This window comes from Schistocerca americana, chromosome 4 (genome assembly GCF_021461395.2).
Source record: "Schistocerca americana isolate TAMUIC-IGC-003095 chromosome 4, iqSchAmer2.1, whole genome shotgun sequence".
Taxonomy (NCBI): domain Eukaryota; kingdom Metazoa; phylum Arthropoda; class Insecta; order Orthoptera; family Acrididae; genus Schistocerca; species Schistocerca americana.
The window spans coordinates 241915372-241935982 of NC_060122.1; the positions used below are offsets into that span (position 1 = coordinate 241915372).

The window sequence follows — 20611 nt, forward strand, 5'->3', positions numbered from 1 at the left end:
ATTGAAGACCCAGCTGCTAACTCTAGAAGATTATCATAAGCTATTCTTCTGGGAAAGTCTAAAAGTCGCTAAGTAATTTTGTACGTCAATCACTCACCTCAATATTATCATCACTGCTTTTACGATTATTTGTGAAAACTGGTTTTGTAGCTTTCTTTTTCTTCTTCTTTTTCTTCCGTTTGACAAAGACATTTTCATCCTTAGTGCCTTCAGCAGCTAATGTTGTCTCAGTTTCATTGTCATCCTCTTTAACTTCTGATTCTGAATGACTCTGCTGGATTAACTGTGAATTAATTGATATTTTTAAGATATTAAGTTATTCACTGTATGGTAACTGATCAAAGAATTAATCCTTAAATAAGATTTAAAAACTGCTGAATTGGGAAGCATTTTCTAAACTAAATACATCAGTATTAGTCATCAAATCTTCCTATTTTACAAGGACTGGACTAGTTAATTTTTGAAAGTGCTTCATTTCATTATTATAAGATTGTTATGTGTTTAAAAATCTTAACTTAGAGTTCAGCTTATGGACAGTTTACATTGCATGCAACAACTAAATTTATCTCGCAAATCATAGAGCAGCCAATATCTGCAACTTGTATCTGTCGATTAACTTTTGTTACACAAACATTAGCAGATGGAGACAAACTGCTCACCCTCCTGAGCAGCGGTGTATAGGTTGAGCTCTGTAGCAGTTAATTTCACAAGGAAAAAGGTATATGAGAGGCAGTTGGACATTGGATAAAATCATTTGTTTTAAACTCATGTCACTTCAAATAAAATCCTGGAGCTTTTGATAGCTACCTCTTCCTACATCATGTGTGGAGATCATTACTAACCAATAAGTAGGTGGTGATTTGGATATCAGACAACTCTAGCATTCATCAACAATATAAAATTGCCTCTGTTATTCCCATGTAAAACAATATTATCTCATTAGCATCGCAAAATTAACTAAAATGGATCTTATGAGTGCAACAAAACAGATGACAATAAAAGATTTCAAGTCTATCAACTGAAGTAGACGACAGTCTACAGATGATGAAACAAGGCCATTTTTCAACAACACCTTGTTGAAGTTAACTGATCGGTGTCCTTTGAGTCTATACTCTTAATCAAATCCCAATGATATCTAGACGAGATGAAAAATTCTATGTCCTCAAATACACTTTATAAGCCAATGTACATCTGTACTCCACAAGCCAGCTTTCAGTGTGTAGTGGAGTGTATTTTTGGTATTACTATCATTTCCTGCTTTCCTGGGGGTCAATTCAAGCGTGTGATACAACTAATCTGCTAAGACCTTCAACCTAATTGTGTTGTGTGACATTATGGGAGTGCAGTGTATTTGAAATGTATTGTTTGCAGAGGACCTGTTGGAGTATGTGGTGGCACACACTAGAGTGTAATGTTTATGTTCCTACATTGTTTGTGATTGTTATTAGTGATATTGGACTCCACGAGCACTTTTGGTGATAATACTCTAAGAGTTTGTGGTGGTTTGTTAGCGAGTTATTTTGATGTTCACAGTTAAGGGCAACAGATTCATTTTCTAGTTTTAAATTATTAGTGCAGAATGTTGTTTATGGTCAGAGATTTGTCTACGTCGGAGCCAACATAAGTGCATGCCTCACTGGGCCAAGTCAGTCCTCCTTTGCTCTTTACGGTCTCTTGTTAGGTTGAGCGGAGTTCATCTGGTGGACAAGTGTATCCGCATTACCAACAGACATGGATGACAAGCTGGGCAGTGAGGTGTTTGATAGTGATTTGTCAATCACTTGAAATGAGAGTTTCCACACATTCCAACAATGCAAGAATCACAGCTGTGTGCAGCCGACACACAGGAAATCACACAGGTTTGCAATGATGACAAATGCCTCGCCCAACGACTCCCTGAGCTTTCGTTCACAGTCAAGTCTCCATAGACTTTCTGCAAGCACCTATGAATATGTGTGATGCCAAAAGAAACTCAATGACAGCTCTCTGCTTGGAACGCACCTATGTTATAGACACCATTTTGAATCCTACATATAGTGCCACCAGCTATTGGAATGTCATAAAACCGTAGAGGCTGAAGCAGGAACATTATATGATACCACACAATAAATTGCCCTTTTACTCACCCAAAACTGCCTGAGAAAAACAAACTGTGTTGCTTTACTTATTAAACGTTCCTTGTAATTATACATTATCGTAGTATGTACAGTATGTGGGACTGTGTGTATAGTTGTGTATTGGTAAGTATGTTGGATTGCCAGTGGTGGGTATCGTATGTTTGGTTTACCTGCATTAGGGTGGTTAGTGTTCCATCAGTAGTTATATATGGCCACAGGTTGACCGATTTTGTCAATTCAGTATTTAGTTAGTTTTTGTGATGCTGTGTTTTATACCTTCCCTGTTTCATCCACAAATTGTGCAAATGGACGATGACTGTGAGTAAGCTTCTGTTGATGGTGAAGTGTGTTTTGAGTGATCACCCTGTATCTACTTCCCATATCGCATATCCTCCAGCTCTCCGATATCACGCAGTAACGGGCTACAGGTTTCGTATCCTCTGTGATAACTAATTATTTAATTTTTTGTTGTATTTGGGAACTATAAACAAAAAATACTTTGTCATAATTTGAAGATTGTAGATTTTCTCGTGTTTATTCTGCCATCTTATGACCGAGTGATGTACAAACAATGCTTGAACTGTCTTCGTTTCTTTCACTCTACAATCTTTACTTAATTCACTATTTCAACTGCTGCTGGACATCAGTGTGAGGCTGACTTTAGTCAATTTGCTTTCTCCAATCCTGCCACAAAGAATGTAATCATTTGAACACAATAATTTGCCAATGGTCACTGTGTGTGTGAATCCATATGTTACAATGGTTATGCACTTGTGGAGATAGGCTACAGACTCAGCCAGTTTTTAATTATGACATGTAGGATAAAGGGCAATATTCAATATTAATCATCAGCTTTGATCAGTGATGGAGAAATACAACAAACATCACAAACATCATGGTGACTGGATCGTCATATCCGTGGTGATTTTTTTTCAAGCAAGGTAAGTTACAGATCAGTCTGCTGCCCCAGCCAAGATTTTTTTGCTAATACATTAACTGGCTTTGCCGTCTCACAACCTAAGTGTCACCTCTCAAACTAACCTAAACCTCAGGTTACGCTAAAAATCAATCTGTCAGTAAAACCATGTCTTTTGCTTTCAAAATCGTTAGCCTTGCCCTTTAACAAACAAACCGTGAAAATACAAGCCAAAATGTGATGTCACAGCAGCCATTAACATTATGTCACTGGTTGAGGCCAATGACTAGTATTGAATATTCCTCTATATCCGAAATGTACACTTACTATATTTTCTGGGAGACATTTTAACTGACTTGTTTAATAGCTGTTACTAAACTGTACATATCACACTCATTGGCAGACAGTATGCTCCAATAAACAAGTATCACTTAAGTGGAATATTCTCTGAAACAAGTTCCATATCATTATGATACACCATTATCGTGCTATTTACAAACATCTACCTAAATTTAAAAAATATGTATAAAATGAATAAAAATAAACGTTGTTGTTGTTGTTGTTGTTGTCTTCAGTCCTGAGACTGGTTTGATGCAGCTCTCCATGCTACTCTATCCTGTGCAAGCTTCATATCCCAGTACTTACTGCAACCTACATCCTTCTGAATCTGCTTAGTGTATTCATCTCTTGGTCTCCCTCTACGATTTTTACCCACCACGCTGCCCTCCAATGCTAAATTGGTGATCCCTTGATGCCTCAGAACATGTCCTACCAACCGGTCCCTTCTTCTTGTCAAGTTGTGCCACAAATTCCTCTTCTCCCTAATTCTATTCAATACCTCCTCATTACTTATGTGATCTACCCATCTAATCTTCAGCATTCTTCTGTAGCACCACATTTCAAAAGCTTCTATTCTCTTCTTGTCCAAACTATTTATCTTCCATGTTTCACTTCCATACATGGCTACACTCCATACAAATACTTTCAGAAACGACTTCCTGACACCTAAATCTATACTTGATGTTAACAAATTTCTCTTCTTCAGAAACGCATTCCTTGCCATTGCCAGTCTACATTTGATATCCTCTCTACTTCGACCATCATCAGTTACTTTGCTCCCCAAATAGCAAAACTCCTTTACTACTTTAAGTAACTCATTTCCTAATCTAATTCCCTCAGCATCACCCGACTTAATTCGACTACATTCCATTATCCTCGTCTTGCTTTTGTTGATGTTCATCTTATATCCTCCTTTCAAGACACTGTCCATTCCGTTCAATTGCTCTCCCAAGTCCTTTGCTGTCTGACAGAATTACAATGTCATCGGCGAACCTCAACATTTTTATTTCTTCTCCATGGATTTTAATACCTACTCCGAATTTTTCTTTTGTCTCCCTTACTGCTTGCTCAATAAACAGATTGAATAACATCGGGGACAGGCTACAACCCTGTCTCACTCCCTTCTCAACCGCTGCTTCCCTTTCATGCCCCTCGACTCTTATAACTGCCATCTGGTTTCTGTACAAATTGTAAATAGCCTTTTGCTCCCTGTATTTTACCGCTGCCACCTTTAGAATTTGAAAGAGAATATTCCAGTCAACATTGTGAAAAGCTTTCTCCAAGTCTACAAATGCTAGAAACGTAGGTTTGCCTTTCCTTAATCTATTTTCTAAGATAAGTCGTAGGGTCAGTATTGCCTCACGTGTTCCAGCATTTCTGCGGAATCCAAACTGATCTTCCACGAGGTCAGCTTCTACCAGTTTTTCCATTCATCTGTAAAGAATTCGTGTTAGTTCGGTAATTTTCACATCTGTCAACACCTGATTTCTTTGGGATTGGAATTATTATATTCTTCTTGAAGTCTGAGGGTATTTCACCTGTCTCGTACATCTTGCTCACCAGATGGTAGAGTTTTGTCAGGACTGGCTCTCCTAAGGCTGTCAGTAGTTCTAATGGAATGTTGTCTACTCCCGGGGACTTGTTTCGACTCAGGTCTTTCAGTGCTCTGTCAAGCTCTTCACACAGTATCATATCTCCCATTTCATCTTCATCTACATCCTCTTCAATTTCCATAATATTGTCCTCAAGTACATCGCCCTTGTACAGACCCTCTATGTACTCCTTCCACCTTGCTGCTCAAATGGCTCTGGGCACTATGGGACTTAACAGCTGAGGTCATCAGTCCTCTAGAACTCAGAACTACTTAAACCTAACTAACCTAAGGACAGCACACACATCCATGCCCGAGGCAGGATTCGAACCTGCGACCATAGCAGTCGCACGGCTCCGGACTCCACACCTAGAACTGCTCGGCCACCGCGGCCGGCCACCTTGCTGCATTCCCTTCTTTTCATAGAACTGGGTTTCCACCTGAGCTCTTGATATTCATACAAGTGGCTCTCTTTTCTCCAAAGGTCTCTCTAAATTTCCTGTAGGCAGTATCTATCTTACGCCTAGTGAGATAAGCCTCTACATCCTTACATTTGTCCTCTAGCCATCCCTGCTTAGCCATTTTGCACTTCCTGTCGATCTCATTTTTGAGACGTTTATATTCCTTTTTGCCTGCTTCATTTACTGCATTTTATATTTTCTCCTTTCATCAGTTAAATTCAATATTTCTTCTGTTACACAAGGATTTCTACTAGCCCTTGTCTTTTTACCTACTTGATCCTCTGCTCCCTTCACAACTTCATCCCTCAGAGCTACCCATTCTTCTTCTACTGTATTTCTTTCCCCCATTCCTGTCAATTGTTCCCTTATGCTCTCCCTGAATCTCTGTACAACCTCTGGTTTAGTCAGTTTATCCAGATCCCATCTTCTTAAATTCCCACCTTTTTTCGGTTTCTTCAGTTTTAATCTACAGTTCATAACCAATAGATTGTGGTCAGAGTCCACATCTGCCCCTGGAAATGTCTTACAGTTTAAAACCTGGTTCCTAAATCTCTGTCTTACCATTATATAATCTATCTGATACCTTTTAGTATCTCCAGGATTCTTCCATGTATACAACCTTCTTTTATGATTCTTGAACCAAGTGTTAGCTATGATTAAGTTATACTCTGTGCAAAATTCTACCAGATGGCCTCCTCTTTCATTTCTCTCCCCCCAATTCATATTCACCCACTATGTTTCCTTCTCTCCCTTTTCCTACTCTCGAATTCCAGTCACCCATGACTATTAAATTTTCGTCTCCCTTCACTACCTGAATAATTTCTTTTATATCATCATACATTTCATCAATTACTTCATCATCTGCAGTGCCAGTTGCCATATAAACTTGTACTACTGCAGTAGGCATGGGCTTCGTGTCTATCTTGGCCACAATAATGCGTTCACTATGCTGTTTATAGCAGCTTACCCGCACTCCTATTCTTTTATTCATTATTAAACCTACTCCTGCATTACCCCTATTTGATTTTGTATTTATAACCCTGTATTCACCTGACCAAAAGTCTTGTTCCTCCTGCCACCGAACTTCACTAAGTCCCACAATATCTAACTTTAAGCTATCCATTTCCCTTTTTAAATTTTCTAACCTACCTGCTCAATTAAGGAATCTGACATTCCACGCTCAAATCCATAGAACACAATTTTTCTTCCTCCTGGTAACGACATCTTCCTGAGTAGCCCCACTTGGAGATCCGAATGGGGTACAATTTTACCTCCAGAATATTTTACCTGAGAGGAAGCCATTATCATTTAACCATACAGTAAAGCTGCATGCCCTCGGGAAAAATTACGGCTGTAGTTTCCCCTTGCTTTCAGCCGTTCGCAGTACCAGCACAGCAAGGCAGTTTTGGTTAATGTTACAAGGCCAGATCAGTCAATCATCCAGACTGTTGCCCCTGCAATTACTGAAAAGGAACCACACGTTTGCTGGCCTCTCTACAGATACCCCTCCGTTGTGGTTGCACCTACGATACGGCCATCTGTATCGCTGAGGCACGCAAGCCTCCCCACCAATGGCAAGGTCCATGGTTCATGGGGGGGGGGGGGGGGGGGGGGGGGGGGAAAGAGTGGGATATTAAAAGTGTTATGCACCATCAACAACGAGATCATTAGAGGTGGAACATAAATTTGGATGGACAGGTTTGTCGTCAGCGCGATGGAATGGCATGCCATGGGGCCCAGGTTCAATGCCCGGCTGGGTCAGAGATTTTCTCCGCTCAGGGACTGGGTATTTTGTTGTAATCATCATCATCATCATCACCACCACCATCTCATTACCATTAACGTGCAAGCCGCTGAAGTGGCGTAAACTAGACTTGCACCAGGTGTCCGGTCTACCCGACAGGAGCACCCAGCGATACGACACGTCATTTGTGAAAGAAAATCTCTGGCTGATTTGAGGGAAACCATTTGATATGAAATGATGCAAAAAATAAAAGGGGATGACTAGAAACTGATTTTACCTCTGCTGCTCATGAATGGACTAATCCAGTTGGTCAATCACTAACCAACTAACAATGTTTAGCAGGAGTGTTCATCAGACTTTACCTACTTATTTCTGCTGTTTTCACAACACGATACAGTGATTTGTTATTACTAGACTGTGTGTCTAACACTGTACAACAAGAGTGAAAATACTAAATATAAACAGATGTGCAACTAAAGCACTGAGTTGGATAGTAAGAAGTGCCTAAATGTCTCATTTGGAAAGTGTACATCCTGTGATTCATGAGGATGCAAGTTCATGTACAAACTGTTTCAAAGATACATTTCTTCACTAATCTTTATCTCTTTATGGCACACATTCAGACAATTTTGTTGTTCTGTGGTCACAGTGTTCTGGTAATTTAGTAACTACCATTCTCCAAATCCTCAAAAACTCAGTAAAATAACAATTTCTAAATACAAATAGTACAATGTGGAGCCACACTAGTCAACAGTACTCTCAATTTTTAAAAATTCATTTAGCCTTAGCAGTGATGCTGAAGTACAGTTCTACCTGTGTAAGGAAAGTACAATACTATGTATCAAAAACAATGAAAATCTGATGTGGGGTGAGAACTGTAGATAGAATGTTTTCATTGTATTTTTCAGTTTCATGCCGCAAAAATTTCTATAGTTCTAAGTTGAAAAATGCAATGAACTAATTCCATTAGCAAGACAGTCACTGTCTTCCCCAAAGTCAGTATGACTAATCTGTGAGCCTTAGGAATGCTATAACTGCTCACATGTCAATGAATGTTGTAACATGTTTTTAGCCTTTCTTAATAATAACAAAGTTTCATTACTCAGCAGAAACACCACGAAAGTGCAATTATTGGGACAGTGGAGTCCAAAACTAAATTCTCAAAACAACTATGGAAATAGTTGCCTGGCTGTAAAGGCAAACATCCTCCAATTTAAAACTCCGTCACATGTCAGAAATAAACCTACAAATGCCTATTTGTTGTGTCTGTGAAATAGTAACACGACAGCGTTAGATGTTGTCAATAAAATGTTTATCAAAATTTTGGTACGTCTTCAATAAGTAAGAAGCTTAGAGGAAACAATGTGAACTTTTCCCCAAAAGGTAGGTCCAGTAGCTAAAGAAGAGAACAGACACATACTAGCCTATATAAAATGTAGACTTGCAAGCTGTATCAACGTAGGACAACAAATTACAATACATAAAGCGAATTTGCACCTATTACAATCTACAGAACCTATTAACCCTACTGCATCAGGCTACACTACATGTCAATAAGTTACCAAAATATTTATTTTGCATTCAGATTCACTGGCTTTGTCAGCTCACAATCTATCACATTTCAATCATTCAGGAAATGCTGCAGATCAAATTGTCATTAAGCCAAAAGGCAAGGTGAGTCCACTATCATGTTCTAGCCATGTGATATGCAAAATGAAGATGCATTAAAATTTGTGGAATGGATTAGGATAGCTACAGTTTGATTCTGGTGGTGAGGAGAGCTAAATGGCTCTTTGGACAGCACCAATGACTGTGAGAAACACAGTCAAGCAAATAATTTTAACATGTCAGGGCAATTCTTCAGTAAACTACGCATTGTGGAATGCATTCTTACTATTTCATTTACCATGGTCAAGGTGTTAGTGTGGAAAATCATCCAGCAGTTGATTAAAAAATGTGACAAGGAAAATGTTTTGTTCCAGAGATTACCACCTTCCAAAATCAAACGACTAGCTGCTAGGTTTCGAATCACATGCTCCTCATTATATATTGAATGTAAAAAAATAATTCTGCTGAAGCTGACCAAATATGGATTCATAAACCATGGTAGAATGAATCACGATTTCCTCGTAGCGCAGTTTCCAGCACTCCAGCTTAAACATACAGCTTACAAAAAGAAAATATTTTTTCGATACTGAACAGCAGTTTGTAGATTGCCAGCTGGTTAATTTCAGTATTCAATATGCTCTGTCAATGTGTTTTGGAAAGCATTGTTGTTATGCCTACAAGTAAATGACCGGTTGATACATTACGGTACGTCTCGAAATATGATTTCTAGGATTTTGTTTACTATTACAAACAGCGTATGGAAGTGATTACCACCAAACATTACACAACAATACGCATAGATTTCGGCGAGATACTTACTAAATCATATGGATTTACATTGAAATCTTTCCTTTTCGCCCCTCCTCCAACAGTCACATCAAGTTCTGCTTCGCTGTTTGCAGCTGGTTCTTCAAAGTTCTCGTCACCACGTAACTTTCTTAATACTCGCGACGACATCCTGGAATCAACTTTTGTAGACTGCTCATCCCTTCAAATATGTATCAAATCATTGTGTTATCCACATATTTAAAAAAAAATTGATGTTAGGAACCTGCACATTTCCACAAACCACAACCACGAACTGATTTCTAAATTCTCCGCGAATACTTTACGAATGTGTTTAATATCTCTGCTTACTGACGTTTCAGCAACAACAATCGACTTACACACGAGGATAGCACCTGAAGTTACTGATTTTAACATTATACATCGAAATTTCAAAATATCTTGATCACTCATCTTTCACCCTTTCAAATTAGATCTATAAGTATGTAAATACCTGTATTAATTATATTTTTCCTTGTTCGTAAATTGTAGGATAAGCCCATGAATGTTCCATACGCTTGTAAAAGTGATTCTCGGATAAGTAAAAGCCCTACTACCGATTCCTCTGATGAGCCATAAGAGACACCCCGACTTTCGGCAGTTACCTTGTGTATCTTCTTCCTCAGAACTATAATGGAAAGTAATCGCTCTGTACATACTGTTAAAAGAAAAGAAAAAATTCCTTGACGTCTACATTTATGTGCTGCTCCATGACTCTGGTATCAATATCTTTATTCTTGGCTTGTGTGTAACTTCTGCTTTTTCTTTCAGTAAATGTGTTTTTTTTCGTATCCAGGGTGTAATTACAAAGCTAATAAAATGTTTTCTTGCCTTCAAATAATATTTTTCATCTGGTTATGGGCCCAGTACACGTGTAAAGGCAAACAACGTAGTTTAATTAAAACAATATTTGAAATGAGCCTATGTCTGTAAAGAAACATGACTGCTAACGGCGATTATAAGGTCAGCATTGATAAGCTTGAAGGACCTGACGACTGGGCCAAATGGAAATGGCATATTTCTATGGTGCTGCGTTCATATGGACTAGAAGATATTATTAACGGTACACGTGAACGTCTAGAGTTGCCGCAAGATCCGACAAGTGCACAAAAGGAAGCGTATGTGGAATGGCACAAGGACGAAGCAAAGGCAGCAAGTCTTATAGCAAGTGCACTAAGTCAATCTGTTGCAGAACTCGTCTTAACGTGCAAGAATGCTAAAGAAATCTGGGACAAATTACGCGCCCGATTTGAACGTAGCAGTACTCAGCGTTTGAATATGTTGATTGAAATATTTTTCCGTGTTAAACATGATGAAACGGAAGATATTAGTGCACATGCGGCCAAACTGCAAACGTTGTTTGTGGACCTGAAGGACGAATTAGCAAAACATGAAGAAAATACGCTATCTGAAAGAATCTTAAATGGTCGAATTTTGTCTACACTGCGAAAAGACTACGACAATTTTATGGATCTCTGGAATACGATACCGACAGAATAGCAAAGCTTGAATTTATTGATTGAAAAACTCTGTACTATTGAACTGCGTGAACAAGACATTAATTGAAGAGCAGCTTTTGTCGTTTCTAAAACAAGAAAACGGCAAACAAGTCATCAGCAAGTAAAGATGACGAAGTCACAATTAAAATAGAAGTTTCCGTGTAATGTATGCAAACAATTAGGTCACTGGGCAGCAGAGTGACCACAGAGCACTCGTGACAGCAATAAAAGAAAAGAGAAGAAGCGAGAAAGTGAACACACTGCATTTACTTCATACGCTATGGGTGTGTGTACCAGTAATCACAGTGACCCAAATAAATGGTATTGCGACTGTGGCGCAACAAATCATATCACTCCCAACAAACAGTATTTTGTTTCTTATAGTGAATTTGATGTTCCTCAAGTCATTTCATTGGGAAAACAAGATGTCAAAATGTGTGCGTACGGTCAAGGAACAGTTTACATCCAAATTCGACGAAACAATAAATGGTACAATGCTAGAATGGACAATGTTTTCTACGTCCCTGATGCAAGTGCTAATCTGTTCTCTGTGAGAGCCATTGCCTGCAGAGGCTACAGTACTAATTTTAGTTATAATAATGTCTGTGTTCGAAAACAGGTCAGTGGCAATATTGTTATGACAGGTTATGTGAAAAATGGACTTTATGTGTTGAACATGCGTGTTGTTAGAAATGCAAAAAAGAATCGTGTGAGCTTGATGACTTCATCCGAAACATTGCAAGTGTACCATGAAAGGTTTGGTCATCAAAATAAACAACATGTGAAGAATATTTTAAAAGGAATGAACAATAATGTGGAAGATGCCAAGAGTGAATTTTGTGACGGCTGTGCGGTTGGAAAGATGCATAGGCTGCCATTCAAAACACGAACAATACGCGCTACCAGTACTGGGGAATTAATCCACGTGGATGTCAATGGACCAATGAGCACGAAATCTTTTGGAGGTAAGCATTATTATGTATGTTTCAAAGACGATTTTAGTAAATTTCGTCGAATTTTCTTTTTAAAACACAAAAGTGAAGTGTGTACTGTGCTTAAGCAGTTTTTAAATGAAGCACGAACTAATGGACATGTTGTCAAACAATTTAGATGTGATGGTGGCAAAGAATTTAACAATAAGAATGTCAGTGAACTGCTTGCAGACAGGGGAATAGAGCTACTGATTCCTCCTTACACTCCTGAACAAAATGGTGTGGCTGAACAGGAAAATAGGACCATTGTTGAAGCTGCCCGGTCAATGCTAAATCCGAGTAAATTACCTAATGGGTTGTGGGCAGAGGCATGTAACACAGCAGTCTACCTAATAAATCGTACTGGAAAATCTTCAGTTGAAAATAAAACCCCTTATGAACTATGGTTTAATCGACCAGTAGGACGACTTGATCATCTCAGTATTTTTGGCACAGGCTGCTATGTTCACATTAACAAACAATTCCGTTCCAAGTTTGATGATAAGGCAGTTTTTGGACGACTTGTTGGATATGTTAATGACAAAGATGGGTTTAGAGTTTGTATTCCATCTAAAAGAAAAGTGGTGTTAAGTCACGATGTGAAATTTAAGCCAGAAACTGTTTGTGATTTACATAGTGATCATGTTGAATATAGTGATCATGTTGAATTTGAAGTCCCTCAGGAAGAATTTAATAATCTGAATTCATCTAAAGACGACCAATGTAAATCTCCTAGGCTGTACACTTCTGGAGGAAGTCAAACTGAAGAAAAAATTGGCATTCTCGATTCTAGAGAAAGTCAAGAGACGAGTGAATTTGATGAAAATAAAGAATTAACAGAATTTCTAAAAGCAGAAGCTGCTGAATCTTCTAATGAAGAGAAACAGAAGAATAAAAGACAACGAAGAAAACAAACCTGGATGGAAAGTGGTGAATTTTGTATGTTGATGCACTTGAATACAAAGATCCAAAATGTTTTTCAGAAATATTGCAGTCAAACGAGAAGGAAGAATGGATGCAAGCTATCAGTGAAGAACCTCAATCTCTAAAGAAAAACAATACCTGGGTGCTGGTTGACCGTCCGAAGAATGCCAAAGTATTGCAAAATCGACGAAGAATTAAAGATTTACGCTGATGTAGATTTCGCAGGCGTTCAACAACTGGAATTCTTGCAAAGTACTCAGGTGGTGCAGTGTCATGGACAAGTCAGTTGCAGAAAGTAAAGCAATAATTTCATGATTTTTTTTTCTTTTGGAGGAAGTGTTAAAAGAAAAGAAAAAAAATTCCTTGAGGTCTATGTTTATGTGTTGCTCCATGACTCTGGTATCAATATCTTTATTCTTGGCTTGTGTGTAACTTCTGCTTTTTCTTTCAGTAACTGTGGTTTTTTTCGTTTCCAGGGTGTAATTACAAAGCTAATAAAATGTATTCTTGCCTTTAAATAACATTTTTCATCACATACGAAACCAATAAGTCACTGCAGTTTTTCGAACATCAGAGTCAATTTATATGGGTATCAATAAACATGTCACAGTACTTATTTTTGTACAGATGAACACTTGGACCAATGTAGATGGAGAATTAGTTCCACTGATTTTTTAATGATATATTATTTGATGGATGTCCAGCGACATATAATAAACCCTGCAGCACATCGTTTCTAACAGAGTTATCTCTAGATGCCTTCGCAACCCGATTGCCATTTTCATACGATCTTCAGTGTCATATAATACGAGCAACTTATAGCACACACTAGTTCTATCGCATACTTCTAAGAACGGAGAGGTGTATGGAGCTGTGAACACGCAGTGACATGGACGAGCAATTGCATTTTCATTTAAATGGACTGACAAATACACAAAAATTAAGCAAAGTTCGTCATGAACTCCCAAAATGCAAAGACCAGAGAATGTTCCATGATTTTTTACGTCCAGATAACGAGTTGTCACCAGTGAAACACTTACCAAATTCTAGTAGACAGCCATCACACGTACATTAATCTGCACTCACAGGCAAAGGAATGTAAAATGTGAACAGACATCGGTTTAATGATTTCAGAGCAATGAACTGGACAGTGATCTCCAGTGCCAGAACTGATACCTGATACAAGTCTCATGCAGACGACACTGTCAGTACTGATCATGGCTCTTGTGCACAATGCAATTGTGAGCACTATACTTGGAGATAGCAGTGTTCTCATGCTTGCCCCCTCCACATCGCTATTGTAATATCTAGAAATTCCGTATCTCCCCCAAAAGATAAGTGTATAATGGCAGTAGTTTCCTAATTTGTGCTGGCTTTTCCAAAGAAATTAATGGGAAATCAAGCCCCTCTATTTTCTCATGAAGGTCTACTTCCATGCCTGCAGTGTATGGTGGGAGGGGGGGGGGGGCGGTGTGTATACTGTGATCTATGACTGTTGCTGTGGTACATTTGATCCCATTCCTGCTAACTGCATGCAGGTTTATGCTACGTTCTTCCAACCCATGTAGGAAGGTTGTGGCGCAGTTGGTGACAATAATAGTGTCCGCAAGTAGTGGTGCTGGTGGTCCTGGCAGTGGCCAAAAATGCTGTGGATACTGATGCTGCTAGGTAGTGGTGCTGTCGTTAAGCGTATTGGTAGATATGGAGTCTCTGGGTAGTGATACCAACATTTGATCGTGATGTTAAAAAAAATGATCAGCCATGATTGTAAGGGAGGTTTAAGGGAAATTTGGTTCCAATAAATTTCAATTGCAAAACTAAATCGCATTTTCTTGGAATGGGTGACAATGGAGAGTTAAATGGCATACTTTGCACACTTTTGCTCTATTATATAATACAGTATCGTGTTTTAGGATAATTCCACAAGCTGAAAAAAAGTTTTTAGAGTGTAAAAGCGTGTAATATCAGTAATTTGTTGTGTACATTCAGAAATGAGTGTTACACTAAAGTATTGTAAATATGTTTGTTGTATTGTTTTCTGACATGTTCCACACATGTGAGGATCAACACATTTTTGGGTTTATGAATTTAATCTAATCTGAACATTACAATTTAGTTTTTATGGTGTATAATACACAAATATAATAGCAATAAGATTTAACAAAACTTCATATATTTATTATGTGTAGCCTACAAGAAGGCCTACTTGTTTACATTTCCAAATAAGAGTTATGGACAACATCCTTCGATAATTTACGTCCTCAATCCAACTTCCGTAGCTGATATTGTATTTGACAGTACAAAAAGCTATTGCTAGCTTTCCTGCTCCCCTTACCAAAATATCTGTACTATTTCACCAGATTAATATTTATTAAAGTAATTGCTGATAAAATATGTGGGAGAAACAGGTGGCCAATAATGTAGCTGGAAAGACTAAAAAAAATTCTGTAATATGGGAGATCCCAGGATATATGGCAGAGTTGGTCACCCAGGATCTGGGTCTCCTGAACCTACAAGCACATGTCATGTATGTGGGGGTGGCTTCAGTATTTCGAGGCGGGAGCTCCTATGCTTGGGATCACTGTAGTTGGAGTGCTGCAGATTGGGTTCCTGCTGTAGTTCTGCTGGCAGCAGCTGGGATCGCACCCAGTATTGCTGTTGCCCCATTGATGGGGGCCATCAGTACTGCCTGATGTCAACTGTGACTAGTAGCTATCACTGATCTCCTGTTGATGGCGACTTTGGATGACCCATTTCCTGCAGAACAGCTGTCACTTGCTGCATTTGGAAGTTTCAACTTTACAGTATACAGCCTGCACCCAAGAGCTGTGACATCTGCATTGGGAGCCAAGGCAATTGACAACCAAATGTCCTTGTCCAAGCTCAGGAGCCTCCTCGAAAGCAGGCTGATTTTGCTGCCTCTTGTCAGGATGTCTTGGCTTTAGCAGTTGAAGAACAGTCCACTATGGGCACTTGAGTAGATGCTTTGCTATGCCTTAGTCATCTACTGGCACTGACTTGGAAGTGCTTAGGAAATAACTCAACATTGCCTGTGTAGATGTTTGTGATCTCACTTTGGCATGTCACATACCATTTCTTAACATACGTACGGAAATTTTGATACCTCGGGGAAGATCAGTTTGGATTCCGTAGAAATGCTGGAACACGTGAGGCAATACTAACCTTACGACTTATCTTAGAAGAAAGATTAAGAAAAGGCAAACCTACGTTTCTAGCATTTGTAGACTTAGAGAAAGCTTTTGACAACGTTAACTGGAATACTCTCTTTCAAAATCCGAAGGTGGCAGGGGTAAAATACAGGGAGCGAAAGGCTATTTACAATTTGTACAGAAACCAGATGGCAGTTATAAGAGTCGAGGGGCATGAAAGGGAAGCAGTGGTTGGGAAAGGAGTGAGACAGGGTTGTAGCCTCTCCCCGATGTCATTCAATCTGTATATTGAGCAAGCAGTAAAGGAAACAAAAGAAAAATTCGGAGTAGGTGTTAAAATCCATGGAGAAGAAATAAAAACTTTGAGGTTCGCCGATGACATTGTAATTCTGTCAGAGACAGCAAAGGACTTGGAAGAGCAGTTGAACGGAATGGACAGTGTCTTGAATGGGGGATATAAGATGAACATCAACAAAAGCAAAACGAGGATAATGGAATGTAGTCAAATTAAATCGGGTGATGCTGAGGCGATTAGATTAGGAAATGAGACACTTAAAGTAGTAAAGGAGTTTTGCTTTTTAGGGAGTAAAATGACTGATGATGGTCGAAGTAGAGAGGATATAAAATGTAGACTGGCAATGGCAAGGAAAGCGTTTCTGAAGAAGAGAAATTTATTAACATCGAGTATAGATTTAAGTGTCAGGACGTCGTTTCTGAAAGTATTTGTATGGAGTGTAGCCATGTATGGAAGTGAAACATGGACGATAACCAGTTTGGACAGGAAGAGAATAGAAGCTTTTGAAATGCGGTGCTGCAGAAGAATGCTGAAGATAAGGTGGGTAGATCACGTAACTAATGAGGAGGTATTGAATAGGATTGGGGAGAAGAGAAGTTTGTGGCACAACTTGACTAGAAGAAGGGACCGGTTGGTAGGACATGTTTTGAGGCATCAAGGGATCACAAATTTAGCATTGGAAGGCAGCGTGGAGGGTAAAAATCGTAGAGGGAGACCAAGAGATGAATACACTAAGCAGATTCAGAAGGATGTAGGTTGCAGTAGGTACTGGGAGATGAAGAAGCTTGCACAGGATAGAGTAGCATGGAGAGCTGCATCAAACCAGTCTCAGGACTGAAGACCACAACAACAACAACTGACATGAGGCTTTTATATGTTCCTATCCTAAGGAAGATACAGATGTACACCACAGTTTACATCTCACACCACTGCAGAGATGACTAATGCAAATATTGACATCAGTGGCGTTGAGCAACAGTTAAAACTAAACATTTATGAAGGGTCCATTTGGAACCCTGTCAGGTGCTATACAGAATTTGCAGCTGAATTAGCTCCCATTTTAACCCTAACACACTGCAGATACAGTGCACAAAAAACTGTGTAAAGCGTTTGAGAAAAAAACACTGTTCACACCTGCCTGCGAGCGATCTGCGAAACTACTGTCAAATATCATTGATGCCCATCTGCTTTACATTCCCAGAATATATTCTAACTCAATAAGGTATCTCAAACAGAAAGAATTTCTCTTTATCAGTCAGCTTGGATGCCGAAAATAACGGTTTTCATAAAATTCCAAAGTCGTGCTAAGGTTCTCAACTTGATTTATATGTACAGAAAAGAAAAAATATGCAATTCACAGATCGAAAAATCGTACTATGCTATGAAAGCAATATCATAATTCATTATTAGAATCAGCCAACTCACGCAAATCTCTGGATGTAGCATTATGTAGGGGTATGAAACAGGACGAGTGCACAGGCTCAGTCCTAGGTAGACAGGTGGCAGACTTCATTTCATTGGCAGGATACTGAGAAAATGCAGTAAGTCTACAAATGAGTCTGCTTGCAAGTTATTGATGTGTCTCATTTAAGAACATGGGTCAAGTGTGCGGGGAACGTACCAAACTGCACTGACAGAGGATATTGAACATACTTGAAGAAGGTGGCATATTTGTTCAGCTCATGGGGTAGTGTCATAGAAATGTTGAAAAGCGTGAATTGCCAGATTCCTACGACAGCCTGTTTATAAAATTTAAAAAGTCAGTATTAAGTGAAAAATCTAAAAATATTCTTCAGCCCATTAGGTATTGCTCCAGGAGGGATTGTAAAGACAAAATTTGACTATTTACAGTACACACAGAGATTGCATTAAATTAGATTAGATGTACATTTCATTCTAGCTAATCCATAGTGAGCATCTCCTGCAGGATTTACAACAAGTAAAAAAAAAAAAACAAGAGTATGTAATAAATATTTACAATGAAAAACGAATGTGGTAATGTACTTTACACAGATCACAAGTCAAATCGTCCTCATTGACGAAGAAGAAATAAAAAATGGTTTATTTGGAAGGTAACAATTTAGGTGTCACAAAATATACAAATGTTCAATGTTTATATGAAAATTCTTAGGCTATTGGAGCAATAAATCATCATTTAGAATAATCTTTTTACAACACTTATTTACAATCATCACATTACTGCATTGAATTTGTACAAAAGTCAGATTGTATTAACACTCACATTATGTGACATTATTAATATACTGATATCAGTTGGTTCTATAAAGGAATCCGCCAGTGGAGTAAAAATAATTAGTCACCAATAAATTTTTAAGGTTCCTCTTAAATTGAACTTCATTGGTAGTTAAACTTTTTATGGCTGCTGGCAATTTATTGAAAATGTGTGTTCCAGAATAATGGACACCTTTTTGGAACAAAGTAAGTGACTTGAAATCTTTGTGGAAATCGTTCTTATGTAATACCATGAACGGAGCTATATTTAATGATCAATTTTATTATGGATTAAATATACTGATAAGCAGTAGTTTATATCACTAATTCGCTAAACTGGCCTCTGTGGGATTTTCTCCTCTTCATATCACAAACAAGTCTTATTAGATGTTTCTAAAAATTGGAAGCTTTAGCTCTGCTTGATATGTCACCCCAAAAAATAAGCCTGTATGATATGGAATTAAAGTAAGGATAATATGCCAGTTTTCGATTTTTATATCACCTATGTCTGACACCATTCACACAGCAAATGGCAAAGTGTTTAGAAATGTCAGCAATTCTCTGGTATGCTTCTCCCAGTTGAGTTTATTGTTAAGCTATAATCCCAAAAGTTTAACACTGTCAAATTCTTCCATCTGTCTCTCATGATATTTTAGGCATACACTGGTGGAAAACCTCATACAAGTTGTAAATTGCATGTAGCGTGTTTTTCAGACTTTAGTGAATTGTCTAGGAACCATTTATAAATGTTAATGGGAAAGAATTGGTTGTGAATCATTTAAAACGTCCATCGTTCCTGTGTTCCATACACTACTTGAAATGGAGAAACCCCTAACACATAGTTCTGTGCCAAAATATTCTCTGCCAATCACTTGACAGAGGTTCACAAGTCTTTGTGTAGACGTAGGTGAAGTGTAAAAATAGTTTGGCGAAATTGGTATGGAAGTAATCCCAATGATGTTACAGTTGTGAGGAGGTAGGAGGGAGGGGGGGCAAGCTACTTGAATGTGTTGAACATACGCCCTACAGACATGCTTCATTGCCTTTAATTGTGTCAGGCCCATATGAGTATCACCATGGTATGCTTTTCATACATGTTACCGTGTGGTGGCCGTTAAGTAATTGGTGGCTACAATTCATGTTGCCTGAATGTTGTCAGGATGCTTATGCAGTGCTCTGACTGTTCTGTTAGGAGAACTCGTATATCATAGACCTGAACTGAACTGTGTTTTAGCAAAAAAGAGTTCCGAAAATCTGGGACCAATTTTGCTTGGAGTGGGTGATACCATGTGTGCATTGTGCAGATTTTTGTTTCCAGAATGTCAACTCAGTGATACTGTGAGCTGCTAGTATATCTATTTCAGCTTAACTCCTTCTCTTAATTTGTTACCCAAGGTGTGAATGCATACTAATAGTGGAATGAAACACTGTTGTTGTTGTGGTCTTCAGTCCAGAGATTGGTTTGATGTAGCTCTCCATGCTACTCTATCCCGTGCAAACTTTATCATCTCCAAGTAACTACTGCAACCTACGTCCTTCTGAATCTGCTTAGTGTATTCATCTCTTGGTCTCCCTCTATGATTTTTACCGTCCACGCTTCCCTCCATCACTAAACTGAAGATCTCTTGATGTCGCCGAACCTGTCGTACTGACCGATCCCTTCTTCTAGTCAAGTTGTGCCACAAATTCCTCTTCTCCCCAATCCCATTCAGTACCTCCTCATTAGTTACGTGGCCTACCCATCTAATCTTCAGCATTCTTCTGTAGCACATTTCGAAAACTTCTATTCTCTTCTTGTCTAAACTACTTTTCGCCCATGTTTCACATCCATACATGGCTACACTCCATACAAATAGAATAGACACAAATACTTTAATCTATACTCGATGTTAACAAATTTCTCTTCTTCAGAAACGCTT

General features: G+C 38.6%; 1 protein-coding gene across 2 annotated transcripts in view; it reads right to left on the reverse strand.

The window, feature by feature from the left end:
* Positions 1 to 9905, reverse strand: part of LOC124612494 (transcription factor 25) — a 136492-nt gene extending 126587 nt beyond the window's left edge. For both annotated transcript variants that reach the window (XM_047140732.1, XM_047140731.1), the window contains exons 1-2: positions 9596 to 9905; positions 98 to 283 (exon numbers count right to left, since the gene is read on the reverse strand). In XM_047140732.1, the coding sequence (XP_046996688.1) occupies positions 98 to 283; positions 9596 to 9733 (324 nt within the window). In that variant the 5' untranslated portion in view covers positions 9734 to 9905. The remainder of the gene's footprint in view (positions 1 to 97; positions 284 to 9595) is intronic.
* Between the last annotated feature and the right edge of the window lie 10706 nt (positions 9906 to 20611).